Raw genomic sequence first — 24,459 nt, 5'->3', positions numbered from 1 at the left:
CCTAACAGGGTTTAGAAATACAAGTTATCCGGTTGGGTATATGTACTGTTATCATGATTGTACAAAATATAGTTAATAATTCACAATTCATTAATCAAGAATATATTGGTTGTACCTTGTTTTCAGTGGCTCTTTTATGTGAAAATATAAATGGCACTAACAGTATGAATCACCTTGTCTATCCTTGACCTTGAATGCATTATTTGATCAATAATCTAAATTAAACGTGGCCAATGACATTGACAATAAGTGTATGCACTGATTTATACATTTTTTTTAAATTTACATTTATTCATAAAAGTATGTATGATTGAAAAGAACAGTTTAACTTTTAAGTTGGTCAGCCATCTGCATCATAAATGTCATTGAGATGACCTGGAGAGTAGTAGAAGAAAAATGTAAATCCACATTCAATTGCAATGGTTTGTCATGACAACTAACATTTTACTTCTTCCTAGCTTACTTTGTTTTTTTGCAGATGTACCAAAAACGTCCACTTTTACAATTTGTTAAAACATAAATTAAAATCTACTATGACAAAATTAACATAAATGGCTTTTAGAAACATTGTATGCCCTGCAATCAAATTTTTTATTAGATCACCCTACACAAATGCACTCAATGGTTTCTTTAAAGGGGTTGCGGAGCCAAAAGACATTTCTTTAACCCCTTCACCCCCATAGCTTTTTTTGGTTTAGCGTTTTTTGCTCCCCTCCTTCCCAGTGCCATGACTTTTTTATTTTTCTGTCAATATGGCCATACGAGGGCTTATTTTTTGCGGGACAAGTTGTAGTTTTGAATGGCACCATTGGTTTTACCATGCCGTGTACTAGAAAATGGGAAAACATTTCCAAGTGCGGTGAAATTGCAAAAAAAAGTGCAATCCAACACCTGTTTTTGTTTGGCACTTTTGCTATGTTCACTAAATGCTAAAACTGACCTGCCATTATGATTCTCCAGGTCATTAGGAGTTCATAGACACCAAACATGTCTAGGTTCATTTTTATCTAAGTGGTGAAAAAAAATTCCAAACTTTGCTAAAAAAAAAAAGAAAAAAAGAAAAAAAAAGAAAGCGCAATCTTCTGATACCCGTAGCGTCTCCATTTTTCGTGATCTTGGGTTAGGTGAGGGCTTATTTTTTGCTTGTCGAGCTGACGCTTTTAATGATACCATTTTGGTGCAGATACGTACTTTTGATCGCCCATTATTGCATTTTAATGCTACGCCGTTTAGCGATCGGGTTAATCCTTTAATTGATATATTGGGCGATTCTGAAGGCAGAGATACCAAATATGTGTACGTTTGATTTTTTTAAAAAATTGTTTTATTTTGAATGGGGCAAAAAAGAGGGTTATTTGAACTTATATTTTTTTTTATATTTTTAAAAACATTTTTCTTTAACTTTTGGCATGTTTCAATAGTCTCCATAGGAGACTAGAAGCTGCCATAGCGCGATCGGCTCTGCTATACAGAGGCGGTGATCACTCATGCCGACGAACCGATGACCCCCCGATCATGTGACAGGGGTTACTGGTGCACGTAATTTCTGACCCGATGGCCAGAAGCGCGATTTTAATGCCGCGAATCCACCTGCGGCTACATGTCAGCTGTTCAAAACAGCTGACATGTCCCGGAAAAGATGTGGGCTCACCGCCAGAGCCCACATCAAAGCGGGGGATACCAACATTGGCGTATATTATGCCCATTGTCGGTAAGGGGTTAAAAAAGGGTCAGACTGGTTCAAAATAATGAAAGAGGACACTCACAATTACCAATTCCCAGTAGGTTGAATTCTGGGCCTTAACTGGTCACTGTTGGTATGTCCTTCATGGTCCTGTCTTGACAGACTGGAAATAGCCTAAAATTAATCAAAGTAAGAAATCCCTCAGCTGTTTTTCAGATAAAAAAAGCAAGCTTTATTCCAACAGAATTAAAAAGGTAGACATACTCATGTACATCCAAATGGTGAATATTTTATTTGGAAAATAATATGCAACATTTGGATGTACTTGAGGATGTCTATCTTTTAATTCTGTAGGAATAAAGCTTTTTTTTATCTGGAACATTCCTGGAGGAATTATTACTTTGATCTTTGTTGTTCCACATCAGGAAGGCTTCTTCTGTGCCAAGGATTACAAAAGCCATACACAGGGTGAGCTGGTCTCTTGATTACAAATGCCATAAAATGTTTGTTGGCTAATCACTGGCTGAGGCATTTCTGGTGTGTCGAAACATGACCAATGAAAAGAAACCAGCAGAGACTGGATATGCATCAGAATAGACCCTGCTGGAAATCAACAATAGTGAGTAGTATTTCCTTTACTTTCAATCCTTCGAAGCTCCTTTAAACAAAAAAATTCATCAGCTCAAACACCCATTTAAATCTACACAAGAAATTTCTATTACCTTTAAACCAAAAGTATAACATTGAAGTATAAATTTCAACACTGAGAAGGAAAAGTCGCGAAATGATGGAAATCACAAAATCGATTGACATGTTAATGACATGCTAATTATAACATTTTCAAAATATCTTGGCTTAGCAAGTATCAACGCCACTCGCTGAAAAACACGCACACATACACCTTGGCATGCTATCAATGGGGTCATTAGTGGATGTGTGAGGAATGTTCTGCTACTCTAAATGTACTTAGTCAAGCAAATGATCAAGATCCACTGCTGCTAGCTTAATTTATAATTGTCAACTAATGATGTGCTAGATCTGCTTAATGAGAAACTGCAGAACATGGTAGCACCGTTAAGCCAGTGCAGGCTGCTCACAGTAGAACGAACAACATGCGAAATGGCATTGTCGTGTTGAGAGAAACCAGCTCCTGGGACACTTCACATTCTGTCATGAAAGTCTCTTCATGGCATTGCCCACTTGGTCTCCAGACCAATCTTCTGGCTATCATTGCAGCCAAGAAAAAATCATGACTCACCGCTGGAAAGGATAGACTTTCATTCCAGTCTCCATTGCCATTTTGTTCTGCAGCATGACTTATCGGTGACATGAGGTCCATGGTGGTCTGGCTCACAGCCTGTCATACAAATGCCTTGAGATGGCTTGTGGGGACACTATTTGACTATTAGTACATAATGGATGACTACAGTCTATTCTCTTATGAGACCATGTGGGCAAAGGCTTGAAGAAGCCTTCACAAGGGAACATCACACTGGCCCTACTCCCAGGATTATGGTGTGGCTTATTGTACTATAGCCAAACCCCTGTAGTCTTCATTCCAGGCACACTAACACCCCAGAGTTACATTTGGGTGTGGAATGCTATTTCTCCACAGTGTTCCAGGCATGAGCAACACCAGGCCGCATGTTGCTCATGCTATTGTGAACAGCCTGCATGGCGTAAATGTGCTACAATGAAATGCAGTCTCTGGACTGGTCTAAAGTCAAACACATCTGGGATATTACACTGTTCAAAAAAAAATAAAGGGAACACTAAAATACCACATCATAGATATCACTGAAGGAAATATTCCAGTTGCAAATCTTTATTCATTACATAGTTGAATGCGTTGAGAAAAATAATACATAAAAATGCTCAATGTAAATCAAAATAAACATCCCATGGAGGTCTGGATTTGGAAACAAACTCAAAATAAAAGTGCAAAATCAAATTACAGGCTGATCCAACTTAAGCAGAAATGCCTCAATACAGGGATATGATGCTCAGTAGTGTGTGTGGCCTCCATGTGCTTGTATGATCTCCTTACAACGCCTGCTCATGCTCCTGATGTGGCAAGCAGATGGTCTCCTGAGGGATCTCCTCCCAGAAGTGGATTAAAGCATCAGTCAGCTCCTGCTCAGTCTGTGGATGTCCCAGATGTACTCGATTGGATTCAGGTCTGGGGAACAGGCAGGCCAGTCCATAGCATCAAATCCTTCATAATGCAGGAACTGCTGACACACTTTAGCCACATGAGGACTAGCATTGTCATCCATCAGATTGAACCCAGGACCCACTGCACCTGGTCTCACAATGTGTCTTGAGGATCTCATCCAGATACTTAATGGCAGTCAGGGTACCCCTGGCTAGCACGCTGAGGGCTGTGTGGCCCTGCAAAGAATTGAATCCCCACTTCCAAACCGGTTATGCTGGAGGATGTTGCAGGCAGCAGAACGTTCTCCACGGTGCCTCCAGACTCGGTCACATGTGCTGTCTCTGGCAAATGCCAATCGCCCTGAACGGTACTTGGCTGTAAGCACAACTTTCACTTGTAGAAGCCAGGTCCTCATACCACCCTCATGGAGTCTGTTTCTGACAGTTTTAGGAGACACAAGGATGTTAGTGGCCTGCTGGAGATAATTTTGCAGGGCTCTGGCACTGCTCCTCCTGTTCCTCTTGCAGAAAGGAGGTAGAGATTCTGCTGCTGGGTTGTTTCTCTTCTATTGGACCCTCTATGCATCATGGTATCTGCTCCATTTTTTGGACACTGTGCTGACATATACAGTTACCCTTCTTGCCAGAGCTCGCATTGATGTGACATCTCGGATGAGCTGCATTACCTGAGCAACTACTTTGTGTTGTAGACATCATCACATGCTACTGTAGGTATCCCCAGGGGTGAGAGCAATAACAAAATGCAAAAAAGTGACCAAAACAACAACTAAAAAGAATGACAACAGAGGAATGGTCTGTTATCACCCCCTGCGGAACTATTCCTTTATAAGGGTTGTCTTGATAATTGTCTATAATTTTTAACTGTTGTCTTCTCCATTTGCACAAGAGAATTTAATTCACAATTGGTATTGCTTCACAATTGGACAGGTTGATTTCACAGAAGTGTGATTGACTTGGGAGTTACATTGTGTTGTTAAGGTGTTACCATTATTTTTTCAGCAGTTTTTTTTGGCAATTTCAAAGAGCTGTCAGCCGCGGATCTTGATAATTGCGTGCCTCAAAGCATTCAGCATGGCAGAACATTCCTCAGACTACTAATAACCTGACTGATATCATGACATCTCGAGTAATTGTGTTTACTTCTGTGTGCTGCTCATACTAGATACTGAGGCCCTTTGAAAATCATATTTAATTTTTTTTCATAATTTGCATATTATTAACAGGTCTATTGATCCTTTGATTTTCATAATTTCAGGACATTTATTTCGTGATGTTGAAATTTCAATGTTGAGAAGTGATATGCTCTTAAATAGAAAAATAGGTAAATCGGTCCCCTGTAATCATTACAAGAGCAACTGCTCTCAATTGACTAGGTCAGGAGCTCCAGAATGAGGTCTTGTAGCAAGTATCCTGAGTACCTTGCAGCAATTACTTAAATATTCCTCAATTCTGCAAGAAATAAGAAAAATATCCAAATGTGAGGCTGCTTGAATACTTTTGTACCTTCTTGTCATTTTTAATTATAAGAGGTAAGAGATCCAAGTAAAAATATTCACTTGGTAATTGGGCAAAATTTATCACTAGGGGTGTTTTCTAAGTCCGTTTTTTGATGAGGACTTGCTAAATTACCAGTACAAATGGAGAAAAAAAATATATAAAAAGGTGCAAAACGTGTCATATGTGCGTCAAACTCTATAATGTGATAGAAATGGGTACCATTACATTGACACATCGATTCCCTTTTTGTTATTTCAGGTTCCAGTGCCACATTTGGTGAGGAATAGGTGTTCAGGAGACAGGTTTTCAAACAGTGTGAATTAAGCTTATGGTTCTATTAATATGGCTTCAGTCTGTTTTATTCTTCTCAATGAAAAACTAACTATAGTAGAGGTAATATTTTTCAAATATTAGAAAGTCATGGTAGCCATTTTCAAAGCTGAGGATTTTTTCTGCATTACACTCTTTTTGCTTAAGTAACATTATGACAAATTAATTTATTTCACTTTTTAATCTGTCACAAATTAACCTCAATGATTTGAAAATAAAAAATTACTTGCTACTAACTTTCAATAAATGATGTGCCCAATTCATTATTGCAGTTGTGGCAATTTGTCTAGGTTAGTGGTCTTCACTTTTTCATTTGAACCAAATTATTTAATGTGCGACATTTTTCAATATTTTATTTCATCAGATTCCTCAAAAGCAATATTTATGCACAAATGTAGTCTAGTCCCTCCCCACAGTAATTATAGTAGCACTTGGAGAGTTTGCGTAAATTTTGTGATGTTTTAGCGAAATATGTATTTTTGTGTTAAAATGTCACAAAAAAAAAGAGAGAACATTTAAAAGCATTTTTTATTCTGCGCAAAATTCATGAACCATGTGTGCCATTTTAAAGAATTTGGAGCAAAATACATTAATGAATACCACAACCTCAAAAGAAAAAATGATTTCATAAAATCACAAAAAATGAATTGGGCCTTATGTGCCTAGAATGAGTACCGGACTACTGAGTGATAGATTAAAGGAATTTTAAACATACTCAAATCCTCCAATGACTGTTTCAAAATCCATAAAATATAATGTAGTTCATGTTAAAGTACATTGTACAATAAAAAATTAAGACAACATGGCGTTTTTGATGCTTCTTTCATATTTAATGGAACTTAGCACTTAAGGGTCGTTAGCACCCATCTGACCCTTTTTGGACTTTATTAGTTGTACATATCAGGGCCAATACTTCATATTGCTTGACGTTGCCTATATTTTAAATCCTTCCTCAACCTGTGTCAATTTATATAAACATTGTTTTTCGGTGTGGAAAGGCAACTATTTCTGATGAATTCTTAACACAAGCAGTAGTAAAGGCAGTGAGTGCTCAGCATTTACTTCCAAACAGCCTGAAGTCAATGCTTGCACAATTTCATAGTGCATAGATATACAGCATCTTGCCAGCCTTTCAAACAGAAAGGGGAAGGTTTGTTTCAAATACAAATACAGAAAATGAGTTTAATCAAATCCAATTTAGAATTTATAACAAATGGAGGTGAAAGTCCAAACACACAATGAAACATATTCTACAGTTTATACATATTGTGCTGATAGTGAAAATGTTACAGCTCCACTTTACAGTGAGCACACATTTAGTAAAAATGTTGAATTCACATGAAGTCCTAATTGTAAAAGCAACCCAGAAACAAACATTTGATTAGTATCTTCCTACATATTAGAGGCAAGTGATACCATAAAATGTAAACTTTTTATATTGCCTCTATTCACGCTAAGTAAACATTTACCAAAACGTGTTGGAAAGCATACAATTGGAACCAGAGAAAAGCCTACAATGTATAGGAACTTCGAGATCTAGGATAGTGGCGTCTCTGTATGTTTTTGCTCAAAGATATTTTTCCTGTTGAACTATAAAACATATTCGGGCCAATCACAGTCGGTAACAGAAACTTACTAGTCTCTTATTTATTTCCTTTGGTAGGTAAACAGATAAAAATATGTTGACAGTGAAATTCGATCATGACATTATGTATGGTGACATGTTCTATGTAGGAGCACTTCCCAGTACCTATAAGAGTTTACAGTTCATTGTGTTAGTGTAAAGATTATTATACAGCGCAGCATATATTCAATGTAAGAATCCAGCCTCATTATACAGCAGTGCTCCCCTTGGACAGCAAACTGATATTCAGCAGGTCCAGTTTGTCCAATATTAACATGCAGAAAAATTCGGTATCATTTATTGTTGTCCAACTTATCTGGAGAGACAATAGTGTGTCCTGTTTAGGAACACCACCTCTTATTTCTTTAGAAGAGCCAGCCACTAATTTAATTTAATAGCTAAAAGGCTAGAATCCACAAAATTAGGGAACAGGGACGATTGTACCGCTCATAAAATGCATATCAATATATCAGATTCAACTCAAAAATACCAATCATACACTACAAAGATAAATACAGGATTATATATAGCAGCTTTAAACTAGTACGGACTAAAAATGTTAGTGTGGTAATGCAGACGGCACAAAAACAGTGCCAGATAAACGGACTATCCCTACAGTGGGCAAAAACCACAAAAGTCTTCCAGAGTTAAACTCTGTTTGGGAGCAATCAAGTCAACAGGTTGGAAGAGCGGAGACAGATTTTTTTTTTTAAGCACAGCTGAAATGGAAAACAGTTTCCAAATCCAAAGATAAATGCTCACATACAAAGTCATAAGAATAGGTGAATGTACCGTCTGATTTTTCCTTTGCTCCCGATAGCTCTTCCCATAAAAATATATAAAAAATGCTCTTTAAAAAAAAAAAATAACAAAAAATAGGATGATGGCATGATAACTGGTAACCTGGCAGAAGGGCACTGTTAGAAATAGTGTTTGGCAATTTAACTTAAACGTAATGAGTAACCTAATAGGATAAAAACATACTCCTGGCAATACCTAAGGCAGTAGTTTGCAAAACTCCTTACATTTAACAGAGTGAATAACAAGTATCATGCATATGTTTAAAGGACTTAAAACAATGAGCAGTTCTTCATGTATCAACCTCAATATCAGCCTCAACAACATGTCCTCCCTAAATCAAAGCCAGACTACTTATCATTAAAATATTTTTGTAAGAAATAGTTTCAAACACAATGACAAACACTGCATTGCTCCGGTACATAAAATGTCCTTTCTAAATATCTATCAACACACACTCACCATTACTATAAAATGCCCTACACTTCTGCCTATCTTGCTAATCCATAAATGGGTTTCATACTTCACTTCCCGTGACGTTTCGTTTTGGGAAAAGTATCAAACGTGACATCACAGGAGGTTGGGGCTGCATTCACGTCCCTGTACCATCTATTGCCCCTCCTGGAGCAGGATATCATCAGGGGCAGTGCTGCATCGCTGTCCTCTGAAGATTTCATGGACATATGGTGATAGAAGGTGTGTGAGAGTTGAGTGCAGTGCCTGCACTCGGCTTCCATCTCTGCCACTGCATCTTCTAACTGAAGCAAGACGTAGTCAAAGGGCAGGAGAAAAAGGCAACAAGTGATACCAGTGGTGCCCCACATCTTGTAGCATTGCTCGCAAACGAATCATCATCAGGATGCGGTGATAGAAGAGGTGCAACTGAGGACAATTCATTTGAGGGCAGTGCTAGAAGCTGTAGGGCAGGGCTGGTGTCACTGACTGCTTCTATCTCCGTCACCTAACCACAGCTTGTTTCACGGTTAGAAGATGAGGAGGTAGGAACAGAAGAGTGCTGCCACTGCACTCAACTCACCCACAGCTTCTGTTCCAATGAGTAAAGGACATCTTCAGAGGGTGGCAATGCAAAAACCTGTAGTAAGTAACTGTAGCGCTGCCCCGGGAGGGGTGATAGATGCTGCAGGGAAGCGAGTCATGTCCATTTGGAGACTATTCTCGAAATGAAACGTCACAAGAAGTGCAGGAAACAAAAAAAAAAACACATTTATGGATTAACTAGATAAGGAGAAGTGTAGGATATTTAATAATAAAGCTAATAAAAAAGTGGCTAGACTGTAATAGATAGATATTTAGAAAAGCCATTTAGGCACCGGACCACCCCTTTAACATATAAAGCAATTTGTGTGCTGCAATAAATTTCCATTGTGAAAATATACTTGACTAAGAGTTAAAAAAAAAAGTTAAAAAGGTAGACAATTGTTTATTAGGCTATTTTACTTAATTAAGGAAGAGACAAACACAATATACACCTCACATTGCCTTCAATGGTCATGTCCTGAACTCGTACCTCTCACCCTAAAAAAGTGCTACATTGTGATCAGGAGTGGTTGCACAGACACCACCTGGTAAAAGAAACAGGTATGGGACAGAGAGCAGTCTTAACGCTACTTTAGTCGTATTGGAGGAAAAACTTCACATAACATTTTTTCCTTATTCCTCTAAAGTTTTTCTTCAGTACAGGAGATGAGGATTATTCTGATCACTTGTGAACCCATTTGTTAGTTCTGAATCATGATAATGGTAGAACTCCATTTCCTTGGTCAGTTGGGGTCCACATTTTTATGCCTTTCTCAGAAGTTCTGTTACCAGAGAAAAACTGAAGAACTGCAAATGTCTGTCCTTTGACTGCAGTGTGCTGATCATTAACTGCAAGAAAAGTTAAGAATTTAAAGCAAGCACAAATCACAATGATACATTGTTTTTTACAGAACAAAGCTTAGATGATATTTTGCTTATAATACTCACTTTTTTTCAATAAACATGTTATTTGATGCATAAAATATCTTACAAAATGTATTAAAGGATTATTGCCACAGGAAAGGGGGGATAACTCATGTTTTTTTTTTAAAAAAAAAGAATACTTTAGCAACATAATTCAGAGGAGAACAGAGGTGATCTATTTTTGGCCTTAAAGGGATTGTTCCACAATAGACAAATCACCTATGCTCAGGATAGCTGATACAGAGAGAAAATATGTATTTGATACATTGCAGATATTGCAAGTTTTCCCACATACAAGAATGGAGAGGTCTGTAATTTTTATAGTAGGTACACTTCAACTGTGAGACAGAATATAAACATAAATACCAGAAAATTGCATTGTATGATTTTTACATAATTAATTTTATTGCATGAAATAAGTATTTGATCGCCTACCAACCAGCAAGAATTCGGTGTCTCACAGACCTAATAGTTTTCTTTAAGAAGCCCTCCTTCTCTGCACTCATTACCTGTATTAATGGCACCTGTTTGAAATTGTTACCTGTATAAAAAACACCTGTCCATACACTCAATCAATCACACTCCAACCTCTCCACCATGGCCAAAACCAGAGAGCTGTCTAAGGACACCAGTGACAAAATTGTAGACCTGCACAAGGCTGGGATGGGCTACAGGACAAAAGGCAAGGAGCTTGGTGAGAAGGCAACAACCGTTGGCACAATTATTAGAAAATGGAAGAAACACAAATTGTCTGTCAATCTTCCTCAGTCTGGGACTCCATGCAAGAGCTCGCTTCGTGGGGTAAGGATGAATCAGCCCAGAACTACATGGGGGGACCTGGTCAATGACCTGAAAATAGCTGGGACCAAAGTCTCAAACATTACCATTAGTAAACTACGCCGTTATGGATTACAATGTTGCAGGGTACGCAAGGGTACCCCTACTCATGCTAGGCCCGTTTGAAGTTTGACAATGACCAGCTGGATCATCCAGAGGAGTCATGGGAGAAGGTCATCTGGTTAGACGAGACCAAAATAGTATTTTTTGGTATCAACTCCATTTGCTGTGTTTAGAGGAGGAAAAATGATGAGTAAAACCCCCAAAACCGCATCCCAATCATGAAGCATGGTGGGGAAAACATCATTCTTTGAGGATGCTTTTCTGCAAAGGAGAAAGGAAGACTGCACGGTATTGAAGGGAGGATGGATGGGGTCATGTGTCGCAAGATTTTGGCCAACAATCTTCCCTCAGTAAGAGCAATGAAGATGGGTCATGGCTTGGTCTGAAGTCTAGGTTCACATTGCGTTAGTGGGTGTCCGCTGACGGAATCCGTTACATAGTGCCACTAACGCAATGTAACGGATCCATTAGCGCACCCATTGACCGCAATGTATGTAACGCATCCCTAACGCATGCCATTTTTGGCATGCGTTAGCATTGCTCCGTTACTTTCTGACAGACTGCGAACGCTGTCTGCAGCGTTTTTGGGTCCGTTCTTGCTAGCGCAGATCAGGCATCTGCGCTAGCACGATCGCTAAACGCGATCTTTTTTTAGACATTGCGTTAACGCAGTCCTTTAGCATATACACTAGACGGACTGCACTAACGCAATGTGAACCTAGCCTAAAGCATGACAATGACCCGAAACACACAGCCAGGACAACAAGCATTTCAAGGTTCTGAATCCAATAGAAAATCTTTGGAGGAAGCCGAAAGTCAATGCTGCCCAGTGACAGCCCCAAAACCCGAAAGATCTGGAGAAGATCTGTATGGAAGAGATGAAAAAAATCATTGGTGCAGTGTGTGCAAACCTGGTCAAGAACTACAGGAAATGTCTGACCTCTGTAATTGCAAACTAATGTTTCTGTTCCTGTTTTTCCATTGTATCAAATACTTATTTCATGCAATAAAATGCAAATTAAATATGCAAAAAACCAAGCAGTGATTTTCTGGATTTTTCTTTTTAAGATTCCGTGTCTCACAGTTGAAGTGTACCTAAGATAAAAATTACAGACCTCTGTATTCTTTGTAGGTGGGAAAACTTGCAAAATCTGCAGTGTATCAAATACTTATTTTCCCCCTCAGAAAATGTCTGATTGTCAATTGGGTCTGGAGTTTGAATAGGGTGGCAGTTAAGAATCCAGACTAGTGCTCCATGCAAACTCTCTGGGACTGATATAGGTTGTGTGTCGGCTAACTTCCAGGCTCAAAAAAGCAGTATATATATTAAAAAGTATCCTATACAAATGTCAAATTATCTCCTCTGAGTTGTCTAATAAATATATTTGTGAGGAGAGGATTCTAAGAAAGTCAAAATGGGTATGTATAAGAAGGACAACAGCTAACCAGAATGGGCTAAATTTGGAACAGAACCGAACTAAGTGTAGGGAGACCCAAGGGGCTGCACAACACTAAAAACATAAATCTGCCTCAGGCACACTGATTCTACACAGCCTGTCCCTGTGCTTTACTATACCTGATGTATGAACCTACATCGTTTTAGCATGTCCCTTGCAGTTACAACTGATAACCAAAGTGAATCCATCACTTCCTCCCAAGCACTGTCCTCCAGCTCAGGTTGGTCCTCCCTAAACTTGGCCAAAGCATGGTCAAAAGGTGACACAGTAGACATTGGACAAGGCACTATATTATACACAACATATAGCAATATAACAGACTCGCTGACCCATCAATGTTAATACACATAACAGCTCTATTGGACATAGATAGAGATACCTAATGACTCACATCACTTCCTACTGGATATCTAGGTCACAAACCAACCTTTCAAAAGTCTATCTCTGTTTATCAGCTAATTATTAGCCTCATACCCCTTATGATGCCAGTGTGGTCAAACATGTTGAGGAGGCAGATAGCATGAGCGATGGCATACCTCAATAGCTGTTTAATAATATAGTGTAGGACTGCAGCCGCACTATATAGCAATAATACTCTCCCTATAGGGATACATTCAGATAGTTAATTAATCCCACAGTTAGTAATTCAAACTTTATGTCAATCGTATCTTGTACTTTTAGTATTTCTTTTATTAAGTACAGAAGTAAAAGTTGTATTTTAACAGTCTTTAATCAAGGGATTCTTTTGCCCTAGGCAACTTTGTAAATAATTATTAGTCATCGCTTTGGTTATTGTAAAACAGTTTCGTCTTATGACTCATTAAGAGGCACACGCTTCTAAATGAATCTGGTGAGGCACAAAGTGGATGCACCTCCATGTGCACTGAAGTGAGAACATGATTACGCCTCGTGAAAAACGCTCCCATCCCACCCACTTTGTCAGAGTAGGATGAAAACACTGAATGTCTTTTCATTGCTTTTCACATTAGTATTCTGGAGTAAAAGCTTTGGGGAATCAGGGCCTTTCAAATTGGGTTTTAGAACAAAACAAACTTGGCTGTATTAGCACATAAAGCCCGTAGCTTGGGCTACACGTAACAGTAACAAATTCCCTTAACAGAAATTGTTGTCTCATATGAACAATACAGTGTAACCCTTTTTTTTAATCAAAAACATATATAATAATAATCACTAAAATACTCACATTACTTCAGCACAGTACTATGGTTTGGGGTCCACTGTCCAAGGTACACTTCCATGAGAGATGACAGACTGCTCACATTCTGAAGACTCTATCTGATGTGGGAATCATACCATATATATGTTATGCAATATGCTTTATCAAATGCATGTTTTATCTACTTACACATCAGAAAGTCACCCCAGCCTTACAACGGCTGCAAAAGCAAGTGAAGTACCATATACTTCACCAGAGGAAGGCAAACAAAAAGATTTTAGTTAAATGGGAACAGAAATGGTCAGATGTCGCCCATTTATTTGTAGAAAGTGAGTGGTTATAATATTTTTGGACTATGCAAAAGGAGTTCAATGCCATTTTTTTTATATAAAGTCGACTGAAAACTGGATCAAGGACCATATCCAGAGGGTGGTAGTCAATGATGGGTAATCTGTATTAGAGCACACTCCCTTGGAAAAAGCTTAAACGCGAAACGTGTGTCGGGGTGCCACGGTCATTTAAAGGTACAGTACTCGCTTTTTTCTAGCTATATCGATTTCTGCATCCACAAGTCTCACAGTCCTTTTCCTTACCACCATGCCCCTTTCTTAACGAGATTTTGCGGCATATGTTATAATTAGACACTAGCTGAAACTTTTCCATGGCTCTTGCAGTTTAATTATGTGGAGGCTGTTACTATTATATTGAGTGGCACCGGAACGCATTTAAGGATGTCATAAGCATTGCTGTTGAGCATGTTATATTGACTATTATATTATACATGGTACACTTTTTTGGAGGCATTTCCTTTGCTCCATGAATAAGGTCTCTGAATATGTGTCTTTTACTCGCAATCTAATAAAAGCTCTATTTTTAAAGGTGATGATTCATCTTCATTTTTTTGCACCTTTTTTTTGTATATTGTTGTCCCCATACTGACCATTTTTTTTCCTCTTTAATCCTTTAATATTGCATCAATCAATAAAAATAATCATGATTTTATGGCATATAGCTTCCTGCGTGCCATTTTGATCTTTATTAAAGGTGGTTGACGATGAGTGTTATTATGCAGATTTATTACCGATTATTAGTTTTGTCTCCATTATGTTTTGGAGAGGACACCAAGATATGTCATATAGTCCAGTACATGGAACATGTCCATAAGTTTCAAACTGACTTTGGACAAACAGTGTTTGGGCATCTACTTTGCAGATAAGGATGTGGAATGGGTACTAATAATCTAGATAGATTTTTTTATCTATGTCATAGATGAATTTGTTTTGCAAACAAAATATGTGAATGCATATAATGTTTCTCTTACCGAAAATCTTATCTGACCACCACTAGGGCAATCATTTTTCCTTATTTTGGGCAAATTGGCACATACTTTATGAAGTTTTTTCTCATTCTCTAAATTAGTAGGGTGTAAGAAAGTTTTGAAGTTTACTCATGGGAGAATTTTAAGACGATAAAGGTTGCAGAAGATCTGCATGATTTTTAGTAAGAAAAGGCCATCCCCAACTTAAGTGTGAATTAATACCAGAGAACAGTATATCACACTTATGTAGGAAGCTTGCTTTGTTTAATGATTAACCCTTTCTCAAATCTTCAGTAACTATGATCACTGTACATCAACAATTATCACCTGGTAAACCATAAGTATATGCTGTTCTGCCAAAGGTGCATTTACACCTGCCAACTGCTTAGGTATCCATGGTTACGACCACTCATTAGTTAGCCTTAGGCTGTGTGCACACGATGCAGATTTAGTGCAGAACTGCAGCGTTTTTTTCTGCGCAGAAACGCTGCAGAACTGCACTGTGATTTACAGTACAATGTAATGTAAAAAAAAAAGCTGTGCACATGGTGCAGAAAAATCCGCGCAGAAACGCTGCAGATTTCAAAGAGGTGCATGTCACTTCTTTTGTGCAGTTCTGCAGCGTTTCTGCACCCCTCCATTATAGAAATCTGCAGTGGTAAAATCTGCACAAAAACTGCACAAAATCCGCATCAATTCCGCACAAAAAACGCACTAAAAAAGCATAAAAAAAACGCAGCTGTGGATTCTGCCAGGAGATGCAGATTTTGTGCAGAAAATTCTGCACCTCTTTTCTTACGTGTGCACATAGCCTTAGGGTATGTGTCCACTTCCTGGATTGATGGCGCTTTGGACGGAGCAAAAAACCCGCTCCGCCCAAAGCGCCGCCCCCTTCTGTACGCGCGGTAATTCCTGATGCCTTCATTGCACACATCAAGGAATCGCCACACCCCATACATAGGACCCTGTTATTTACCTTGTGGCGATGGTGTGTCGCCGCAAGGTAAACAGACATGCTGCGTTCTAAAAAGACGGCCGCATGTCCGTAAACGCAGGGCCGCTGGATGCGTGTTCGCACGCATAGTGGAGACGGGATTTCAGCAACTCTGCGTTGCTCAATCTGCAGCTAATCCGGATGTAATCCAGCCCGTGGACACATACCCTTAAGCGGTCGTAACCATGGATACCCAAGCTACAGCACTGCCCTGAACATGGTGAGCGACATAATGAATCTAAAGAACTACACTACATTTCTAATTGGAGGTATTTGCTAATAACATTATTACACCTACTACATAATGGGATAGGATCCTGGAGATGGGAATACCCCTTTAAGCCCTCACTACAAACAGAATTTAAACCAGGTTAATGATCAGACAATGACACTCCTGTTAACTGCAGTCGCACATGAACTTTTAAAGGAATGTTCCACCTGTTTTCCTCCTGTCGCACCCGAGTAAGTACAACCCCTACAATATATACACTGCTCAAAAACTAAAGGGAACACTTAAACAACAGAATATAACTCCAAATAAATCAAACTTCTGTGAAATCAAACTGTCCACTTAGGAAGCAACACTGTTTGACAATCAATTTCACATGCTGTTGTGCAAATGGAATAGAAAACAGACGGAAATTATTGGCAATTATCAAGACACACTCAAAGGAGTGGTACTGCAGGTGGGCACCAAAGACCACATCTCAGTACCAATGCTTTCCGGCTGATGTTTTGGTCACTTTTGAATGTAGGTTGTGCTTTCACACTCGTGGTAGCATGAGACGGACTCTACAACCCACTCAAGTGGCTCAGGTATTGCAGCTCATCCAGGATGGCACATCAATGCGAGCTGTGCCAAAAAGGTTTGCGGTGTCTGTCAGCGTAGTGTCCAGAGGCTGGAGGCGCTACCAGGAGACAGGCCAGTACACCAGGAGACGTGGAGGGGGCCGTAGGAGGGCAACAACCCAACAGAAGGACCGCTACCTCAGCCTTTGTGCAAGGAGGAACAGGAGGAGCACTGCCAGAGCCCTGCAAAATGACCTCCAGCAGGCTACAAATGTGCATGTGTCTGCACAAACTGTTAGAAACCGACTACATGATGATGGTCTGAGAGCCAGACATCCACAGATCGGGGTTGTGCTCACAGCCCAACACCATGCAGGACCCTTGGCATTTGCCACAGAACACCAGGATTGGAAAATTTGCAACTGGTGCTCTGTGCTCTTCACAGAAGAAAGGTTCACACTGAACACACGTGACAGACGTGACACAGGGTGGAGACGCCGTGGAAAGCGATCTGCTGCCTGCAACATCCTTCAGCATGACCGGTTTGCAAGTGGCTCAGTAATGGTGTGGGTTGGCATTTATTTGGAGGGCTGCACAGCCCTCAATGTGCTCGCCAGAAATAGCCTCACTGCCATTAGGTACCGAGATGAGCTCCTCAGACCCCTTGTTAGACCATATGCTGGTGCGGTTGGCCCTGGCTTCCTCGTAATGCAGGACAATACCAGACCTCATGTGGCTGGAGCGTGTCAGCAGTTCTTGCAAGATGAAGGTATTGAAAGCTATGAACTGGCCCGCCCATTCCCCAGACCTCAATCCAACTGAACACATCTGGGACATCATGTCTCGCACCATCCACCAAAGTCACGTTGCACCACAGAGTGTCCAGAAGTTGGCGGATGCTTTAGTCCAGGTCTGGGAGGAGATCCCTCAGGAGACCATCTGCCGCCCCATCAGGAGCATGCCCAGGCATTGTAGGGAGGTCATACAGGCACCTGGAGGCCACACACACTACTGAGTACAATTTCTTTGTCTTGAGGCATTTCCACTGAAGTTGGATAAGCCTGTAACTTAATTTTCCACTTTGAGTTTGAGCATCATTTTAACTCCAGACCTTAGATATTAGTTGTGATTTTCCTTGATCATTTTTAGATTTTATTGTTCCCAAAACATTCTACTATGTAATGAATAAAGATCTACAACTGGAAAATTTCATTCAGTGAAATCTAGGATGTGGGATTTTAGTGTTACCTTTATTTTTTTGAGCAGTGCATGTTAACCCCTTCCCGACCTTTGACGCCACGTAGGCGTCATGAAAGTCGGTGCCAATCCGACCCATGACGCCTATGCGGCGTCATGGAAAGATCGCGTCCCTGCAGATCGGGTGAAAGGGTTAACTCCCATTTCACCCGATCTGCAGGGACAGGGGGAGTGGTAGTTTAGCCCAGGGGGGGTGGCTTCACCCCCTCGTGGCTACGATCGCTCTGATTGGCTGTTGAAAGTGAAACTGCCAATCAGAGCGATTTGTAATATTTCACCCATTATAACGGGTGAAATATTACAATCCAGCCATGGCCGATGCTGAAATATCATCGGCCATGGCTGGAAATACTAGTGTGCCCCCACCCCACCCCTCCGATCGCCCCCCCACCCCCCCCCGATCTGGCCGGTACACTGCTCCGGCTCCCCTCCGCCCTGTGCTCCGCTCCCCCCCGTGCTCGTGTCCGCTCCCCCCGTGCTCCAATCACCCCCCCGTGCTCCAATCACCCCCCCTGCACTCCGATCCACCCCCCCCGTGCTCCGTTCCACCCCCCCGTGCTCCATTCCAGCCCCCCCGTGCTCCGTTCCACGCCCCCCGCGTGCTCCGTTCCACCCCTCCCGCGCTCCGATTCCCCCCCCCGTGCTCCGATCCCCCCCCCGTGGTCCCCCCCCACCCTATCATACTTACCGATCCAGCCGTGGTCCCGTCCGTCTTCTCCCGGGCGCCGCCATCTTCCAAAATGGCGGGCGCATGTGCAGTGCGCCCGCCGAATCTGCCGGCCGGCAGATTCGTTCCAAAGTGCATTTTGATCACTGAGATATAATCTATCTCAGTGATCAAAATAAAAAAAATAATAAATGACCCCCCCCCTTTGTCACCCCCATAGGTAGGGACAATAAAAAAATAAAGAAATTTTTTTTTTTCCACTAATGTTAGAATAGGGTTAGGGTTAGGGGTAGGGTTAGGGGTAGGGTTAGGGTTAGGGGTAGGGTTAGGGGTAGGGGTAGGGTTAGGGTTAGGGTTAGGGCTAGGGCTAGGGTTAGGAATGTGCACACGTATTCTGGTCCTCTGCGGATTTTTCCGCTGCGGATTTGATAAATCCGCAGTGCTAAACCGCTGCGGATTTATGGCGGATTTACCGCGTTTTTTTCTGCGCATTTCACTGCGGTTTTACAATTGCGATTTTCTATTGGAGCAGTTGTAAAACCGCTGCGGAATCCGCACAAAGAAGTGACATGCTGCGGAATGTAAACCGCTGCGTTTCCGTGCAGTTTTTCCGCAGCATGTGTACAGCGATTTTTGTTTCCCATAGGTTTACATTGAACTGTACACTCATGGGAAACTGCTGCGGATCCGCAGCGTTTTCCGCAGCGTGTGCACATACCTTTAGAATTAGGCTATGTGCACACGGTGCGGATTTGGCTGCGGATTCGCAGCAGTGTTCCATCAGGTTTACAGTACCATGTAAACATATGAAAAACCAAATCCGCTGTGCCCGTGATGCGGAAAATACCGCGCGGGAACGCTGCGTTGTATTTTCTGCAGCATGTGAATTCTTTGTGCGGATTCCGCAGCGTTTTACACCTGTTCCTCAATAGGAATCCGCAGGTGAAATCCGCACAAAAAACACTGGAAATCCGCGGAAAATCCGCAGGTAAAACACAGTGCCTTTTACCCGCAGATTTTTCAAAAATGGTGCGGAAATATCTCACACGAATCCGCAACGTGGGCACATAGCCTTAGGGTTAGGGTTGGAATTAGTGTTGTGGTTAGGGGTGTGTTGGGGTTAGGGTTGTGATTAGGATTATGGCTACAGTTGGGATTAGGGTTAGGGGTGTGTTGGGGTTAGTGTTGGAGTTAGAATTGAGGGGTTACCACTGTTTAGGCACATCAGGGGTCTCCAAACGCAACATGGCGCCACCATTGATTCCAGCCAATCTCGTATTCAAAAAGTCAAATGGTGCTCCCTCACTTCCGAGCCCTGACGTGTGCCCAAACAGTGGTTTACCCCCACATATGGGGTACCAGCATACTCAGGACAAACTGCGCAACAATTACTGGGGTCCAATTTCTCCTGTTACCCTTGTGAATCTAAAAAAATGCTTGCTAAAACATAATTTTTGAGGAAAGAAAAATGATTTTTTATTTTCACGGCTCTGTGTTGTAAACGTCTGTGAAGCACTTGGGGGTTCAAAGTGCTCACCACATATCTAGATAAGTTCCTTGGGGGGTCTAGTTTCTAAAATGGGGTCACTTGTGGGGGGTTTCTACTGTTTAGGCACACCAGGGGCTCTGCAAACGCAACGTGACACCCGCAGACCATTCCATCAAAGTCTGCATTTCAAAAGTCACTACTTCCCTTCTGAGCCCCGACGTGTGCCCAAACAGTGGTTTACCCCCACATATGGGGTATCAGCGTACTCAGGAGAAACTGGACAACAACTTTTGGGGTCCAATTTCTCCTGTAACCCTTGGGAAAATAAAAAATTCTGGGCTAAATAATTATTTTTGAGGAAAGAAAACGTATTTATTATTTTCACGGCTCTGCATTATAAACTTCTATGAAGCACTTGGGGGTTCAAAGTGCTCACCACACATCTAGATAAGTTCCTTTCAGGGTCTAGTTTCCAAAATGGGGTCACTTGTGGGGGGTTTCTACTGTTTAGGCACATCAGGGGCTCTGCAAACGCAACGTGACGCCCGCAGAGCATTCCATCAAAGTCTGCATTTCAAAACGTCACTACTTCAATTCCAAGCTCCGGCATGTGCCCAAACAGTAGTTTACCCCCACATATGGGGTATCACCGTACTCAGGAGAAACTGGACAACAAATATTGGGGTCAAATTTCTCCTGTTACCCTTGGGAAAATTAAAAAACTCTGGGCTAAATAATTATTTTTGAGGAAAGAAAACGTATTTATTATTTTCACGGCTCTGCATTATAAACTTCTATGAAGCACTTGGGGGTTCAAAGTGCTCACCACACATCTAGATAAGTTCCTTTGGGGGTCTAGTTTCCAAAATGGGGTCACTTGTGGGGGGTTTCTACTGTTAAGCCACATCAGGGGCTCTGCAAACGCAACGTGACGCCCACAGAGCATTCCATCAAAGTCTGCATTTCAAAACGTCACTACTTCACTTCCGAGCCCCGGCATGTGCCCAAACAGTGATTTACCCCCACATATGGGGTATCAGCGTACTCAGGAGAAACTGGACAACAACTTTTGGGGTCAAATTTCTCCTGTTACCCTTGGGAAAATAAAAAATTGCAGGCTAAAAGATCATTTTTGAGAAAATAATTTTTTTTTTTATTTTCATGGCTCTGCGTTATAAACTTCTGTGAAGCACTTGGGGGTTCAAAGTCCTCACCACACATCTAGATTAGTTCCTTTGGGGGTCTAGTTTCTAAAATGGTGTCATTTCTGGGGGATCTCCAATGTTTAGGCACACAGGGGCTCTCCAAACGTGACATGGTGTCCGCTAATGATTGGAGCTAATTTTCCATTTAAAAAGCCAAATGGCGTGCCATCCCTTCCGAGCCCTGCCGTGCGCCCAAACAGTGGTTTACCCCCACATATGGGGTATCAGCGTACTCAGGACAAACTGGACAACAATATTTGGGGTCCAATTTCTCCTATTATCCTTGGCAAAATAGGAAATTCCAGGCTAAAAAATCATTTTTGAGGAAAGAAAAATTATTTTTTATTTTCATGGCTCTGCGTTATAAACTTCTGTGAAGCACCTGGGGGTTTAAAGTGCTCAATATGCATCTAGATAAGTTCCTTGGGGGGTCTAGTTTCCAAAATGGGGTCACTTGTGCGGGAGCTCCAATGTTTAGGCACACAGGGGCTCTCCAAACGCGACATGGTGTCCGCTAACAATTGGAGCTAATTTTCCATTCAAAAAGTCAAATGGCGCGCCTTCTCTTCCGAGCCCTGCCGAGTGCCCAAACAGTGGTTTACCCCCACATATGAGGTATCGGCGTACTCGGGAGAAATTGCCCAACAAATTTTATGATCCATTTTATCCTACTGCCCATGTGAAAATGAAAAAATTGAGGCGAAAAGAATTTTTTTGTGAAAAAAAAGTACTTTTTCATTTTTACAGATCAATTTGTGAAGCACCTGAGGGTTTAAAGTGCTCACTAGGCATCTAAATTAGTTCCTTGGGGGGTCTAGTTTCCAAAATGGGGTCACTTGTGGGGGAGCGCCAATGTTTAGGCACACAGGAGCTATCCAAACGCGACATGGTGTCCGCTAACGATGGAAATAATTTTTCATTCAAAAAGTCAAATGGCGCTCCTTCCCTTCCGAGCCTTACCATGTGCCCAAACAGTGGTTTACCTCCACATGTGAGGTATTGGTGTACTCAGGAGAAATTGCCCAACACATTTTAGGATCCATTTTATCCTGTTGCCCATGTGAAAATGAAAAAATTGAGGCTAAAAGAATTTTTTTGTGAAAAAAAAGTACTTTTTCATTTTTACGGATCAATTTGTGAAGCACCTGGGGGTTCAAAGTGCTCACTATGCATCTAGATAAGTTCCTTGGGGCGTCTAGTTTCCAAAATGGGGTCACTTGTGGGGGAGCTCCAATTTTTAGGCACACGGGGGCTCTCCAAACGTGACATGGTGTCCGCTAAAGAGTGGAGCCAATTTTTGATTCAAAAAGTCAAATGGCGCTCCTTCCCTTCCAAGCCCTGCCGTGCGCCAAAACAGTGGTTTACCCCCACATATGAGGTATCAGCGTACTCAGGACAAATTGGACAACAACTTTCGTGGTTCAGTTTCTCCTTTTACCATTGGGAAAATAAAAAAATTGTTGCTAAAAGATAATTTTTGTGACTAAAAAGTTAAATGTTCATTTTTTCCTTCCATGTTGCTTCTGCTGCTGTGAAGCACCTGAAGGGTTAATAAACTTCTTGAATGTGGTTTTGAGTACCTTGAGGGGTGCAGTTTTTAGAATGGTGTCACTTTTGGGTATTTTCAGCCATATAGACCCCTCAAACTGACTTCAAATGTGAGGTGGTCCCTAAAAAAAATGGTTTTGTAAATTTCGTTGTAAAAATGACAAATCGCTGGTCGAATTTTAACCCTTATAACTTCCTAACAAAAAAAAATTTTGTTTCCAAAATTGTGCTGATGTAAAGTAAACATGTGGGAAATGTTATTTATTAACTATTTTGTGTCACATATCTCTCTGGTTTAACAGAATAAAAATTCAAAATGTGAAAATTGCGAAATTTTCAAAATTTTCGCCAAATTTCCGTGTTTATCACAAATAAATGCAGAATTTATTGACCTAAATTTACCACTAACATGAAGCCCAATATGTCACGAAAAAACAATCTCAGAACCGCTAGGATCCGTTGAAGCGTTCCTGAGTTATTACCTCATAAAGGGACACTGGTCAGAATTGCAAAAAACGGCAAGGTCTTTAAGGTCAAAATAGGCTGGGTCATGAAGGGGTTAAAAGTAATGCTTTAATACAGAGCTGGGCAAAGTGCGGCTCTCTGGCTTTTCCAGTCTGGCCCGAGGACGAAAACAGTCCACGGGCCACACCATGTCCACTGCTGCCAGTCCGCTGCTATACTCACTGTCACCGCTATCTGCATTCTCAGGATACAGACAGCGGTGCATCCACCAAACAGAATGTGAGCTAGCTGATGGGATGACGTCAATTCATCGCTCTGCTGTTGCTGAGAGTCAGTGCACTGCAGAAAGGAGCAGAGCGCCAAGGGAATGGGATTGAGGAGAGTATGTGTTTTTATTTTTTATTTCATATATGTATGAGATGTTTTCATGTATATAAAGGGCTATGTGAGGGCTTATACTGTATATAGAGAAACTATATGGGGGCTCACACTGCATACAGGGAGCTATGTGAGGGTTCACACTGCATACAGGGGGTTATATGAGCACTCAAACTGTATATAGGAGACTGTGGGGGTACATGCTGTATATAGGGACATCTCAGCATACTTAATTCTACTCAATATTAAATATATTAAATATGTTAATATTAATAACAAACAATTTATTTTAGCCTATTGGTTCGTCCCTCTCCAACAGTCATGGTCTCTCATGTGGCCCCTTGGGAACAGTAACTGCCCACCCATGTTTTAATATGATGTCAATCGAACTATGCCACAAGCTTGAGATTCTCCACTATACCGAAGTGTCAATCTGTAACCCTTTGTCTCAAACATAAAAGCTATTGTACATTACTCACGTGCGGTCGCCTTATACTGCCACGTGGCTTAGGAATGGGTTTTGAGGGTCGAGAGATGGGATCAGGATGACGAGATTTTTGTGCCTGTATTGCCAGTTGATATGCAACCTCAAAAGCCTGACCTAGAGTAAGAATTATTTCATAGGCCTGGTTCTGTAGAAAGGGAAACAACATTTTATTGTCACTCACCGTGTAAAGTTTGACTATTTACCATAAAATTTATCATGGGTTACTTCTTTTGTAACCCCTAAGGTATATTAGTAACC

At 41.1% G+C, this 24,459-nt stretch overlaps 1 protein-coding gene across 7 annotated transcripts in view; it reads right to left on the bottom strand.

Moving 5' to 3' along the window:
- Positions 1-1,129: 1,129 nt before the first annotated feature.
- Positions 1,130-24,459, bottom strand: part of ANKS1A (ankyrin repeat and sterile alpha motif domain containing 1A) — a 322,349-nt gene continuing 299,019 nt past the window's right edge. For all 7 annotated transcript variants that reach the window (XM_069756609.1, XM_069756607.1, XM_069756606.1 and 4 more), the window contains 3 exons: positions 24,194-24,346; positions 13,632-13,723; positions 1,130-9,995 (listed from right to left, as the gene is read on the bottom strand). In XM_069756609.1, coding sequence (XP_069612710.1) covers positions 13,649-13,723; positions 24,194-24,346 — 228 coding nt within the window. In that variant the 3' untranslated portion in view covers positions 1,130-9,995; positions 13,632-13,648. The remainder of the gene's footprint in view (positions 9,996-13,631; positions 13,724-24,193; positions 24,347-24,459) is intronic.

Source organism: Ranitomeya imitator, chromosome 3 (genome assembly GCF_032444005.1).
Source record: "Ranitomeya imitator isolate aRanImi1 chromosome 3, aRanImi1.pri, whole genome shotgun sequence".
NCBI classification, from domain to species: Eukaryota; Metazoa; Chordata; class Amphibia; order Anura; family Dendrobatidae; genus Ranitomeya; species Ranitomeya imitator.
The sequence above is the reverse complement of the archived record's forward strand: the minus strand, read 5'-3'. Positions and strand labels throughout refer to the sequence as shown.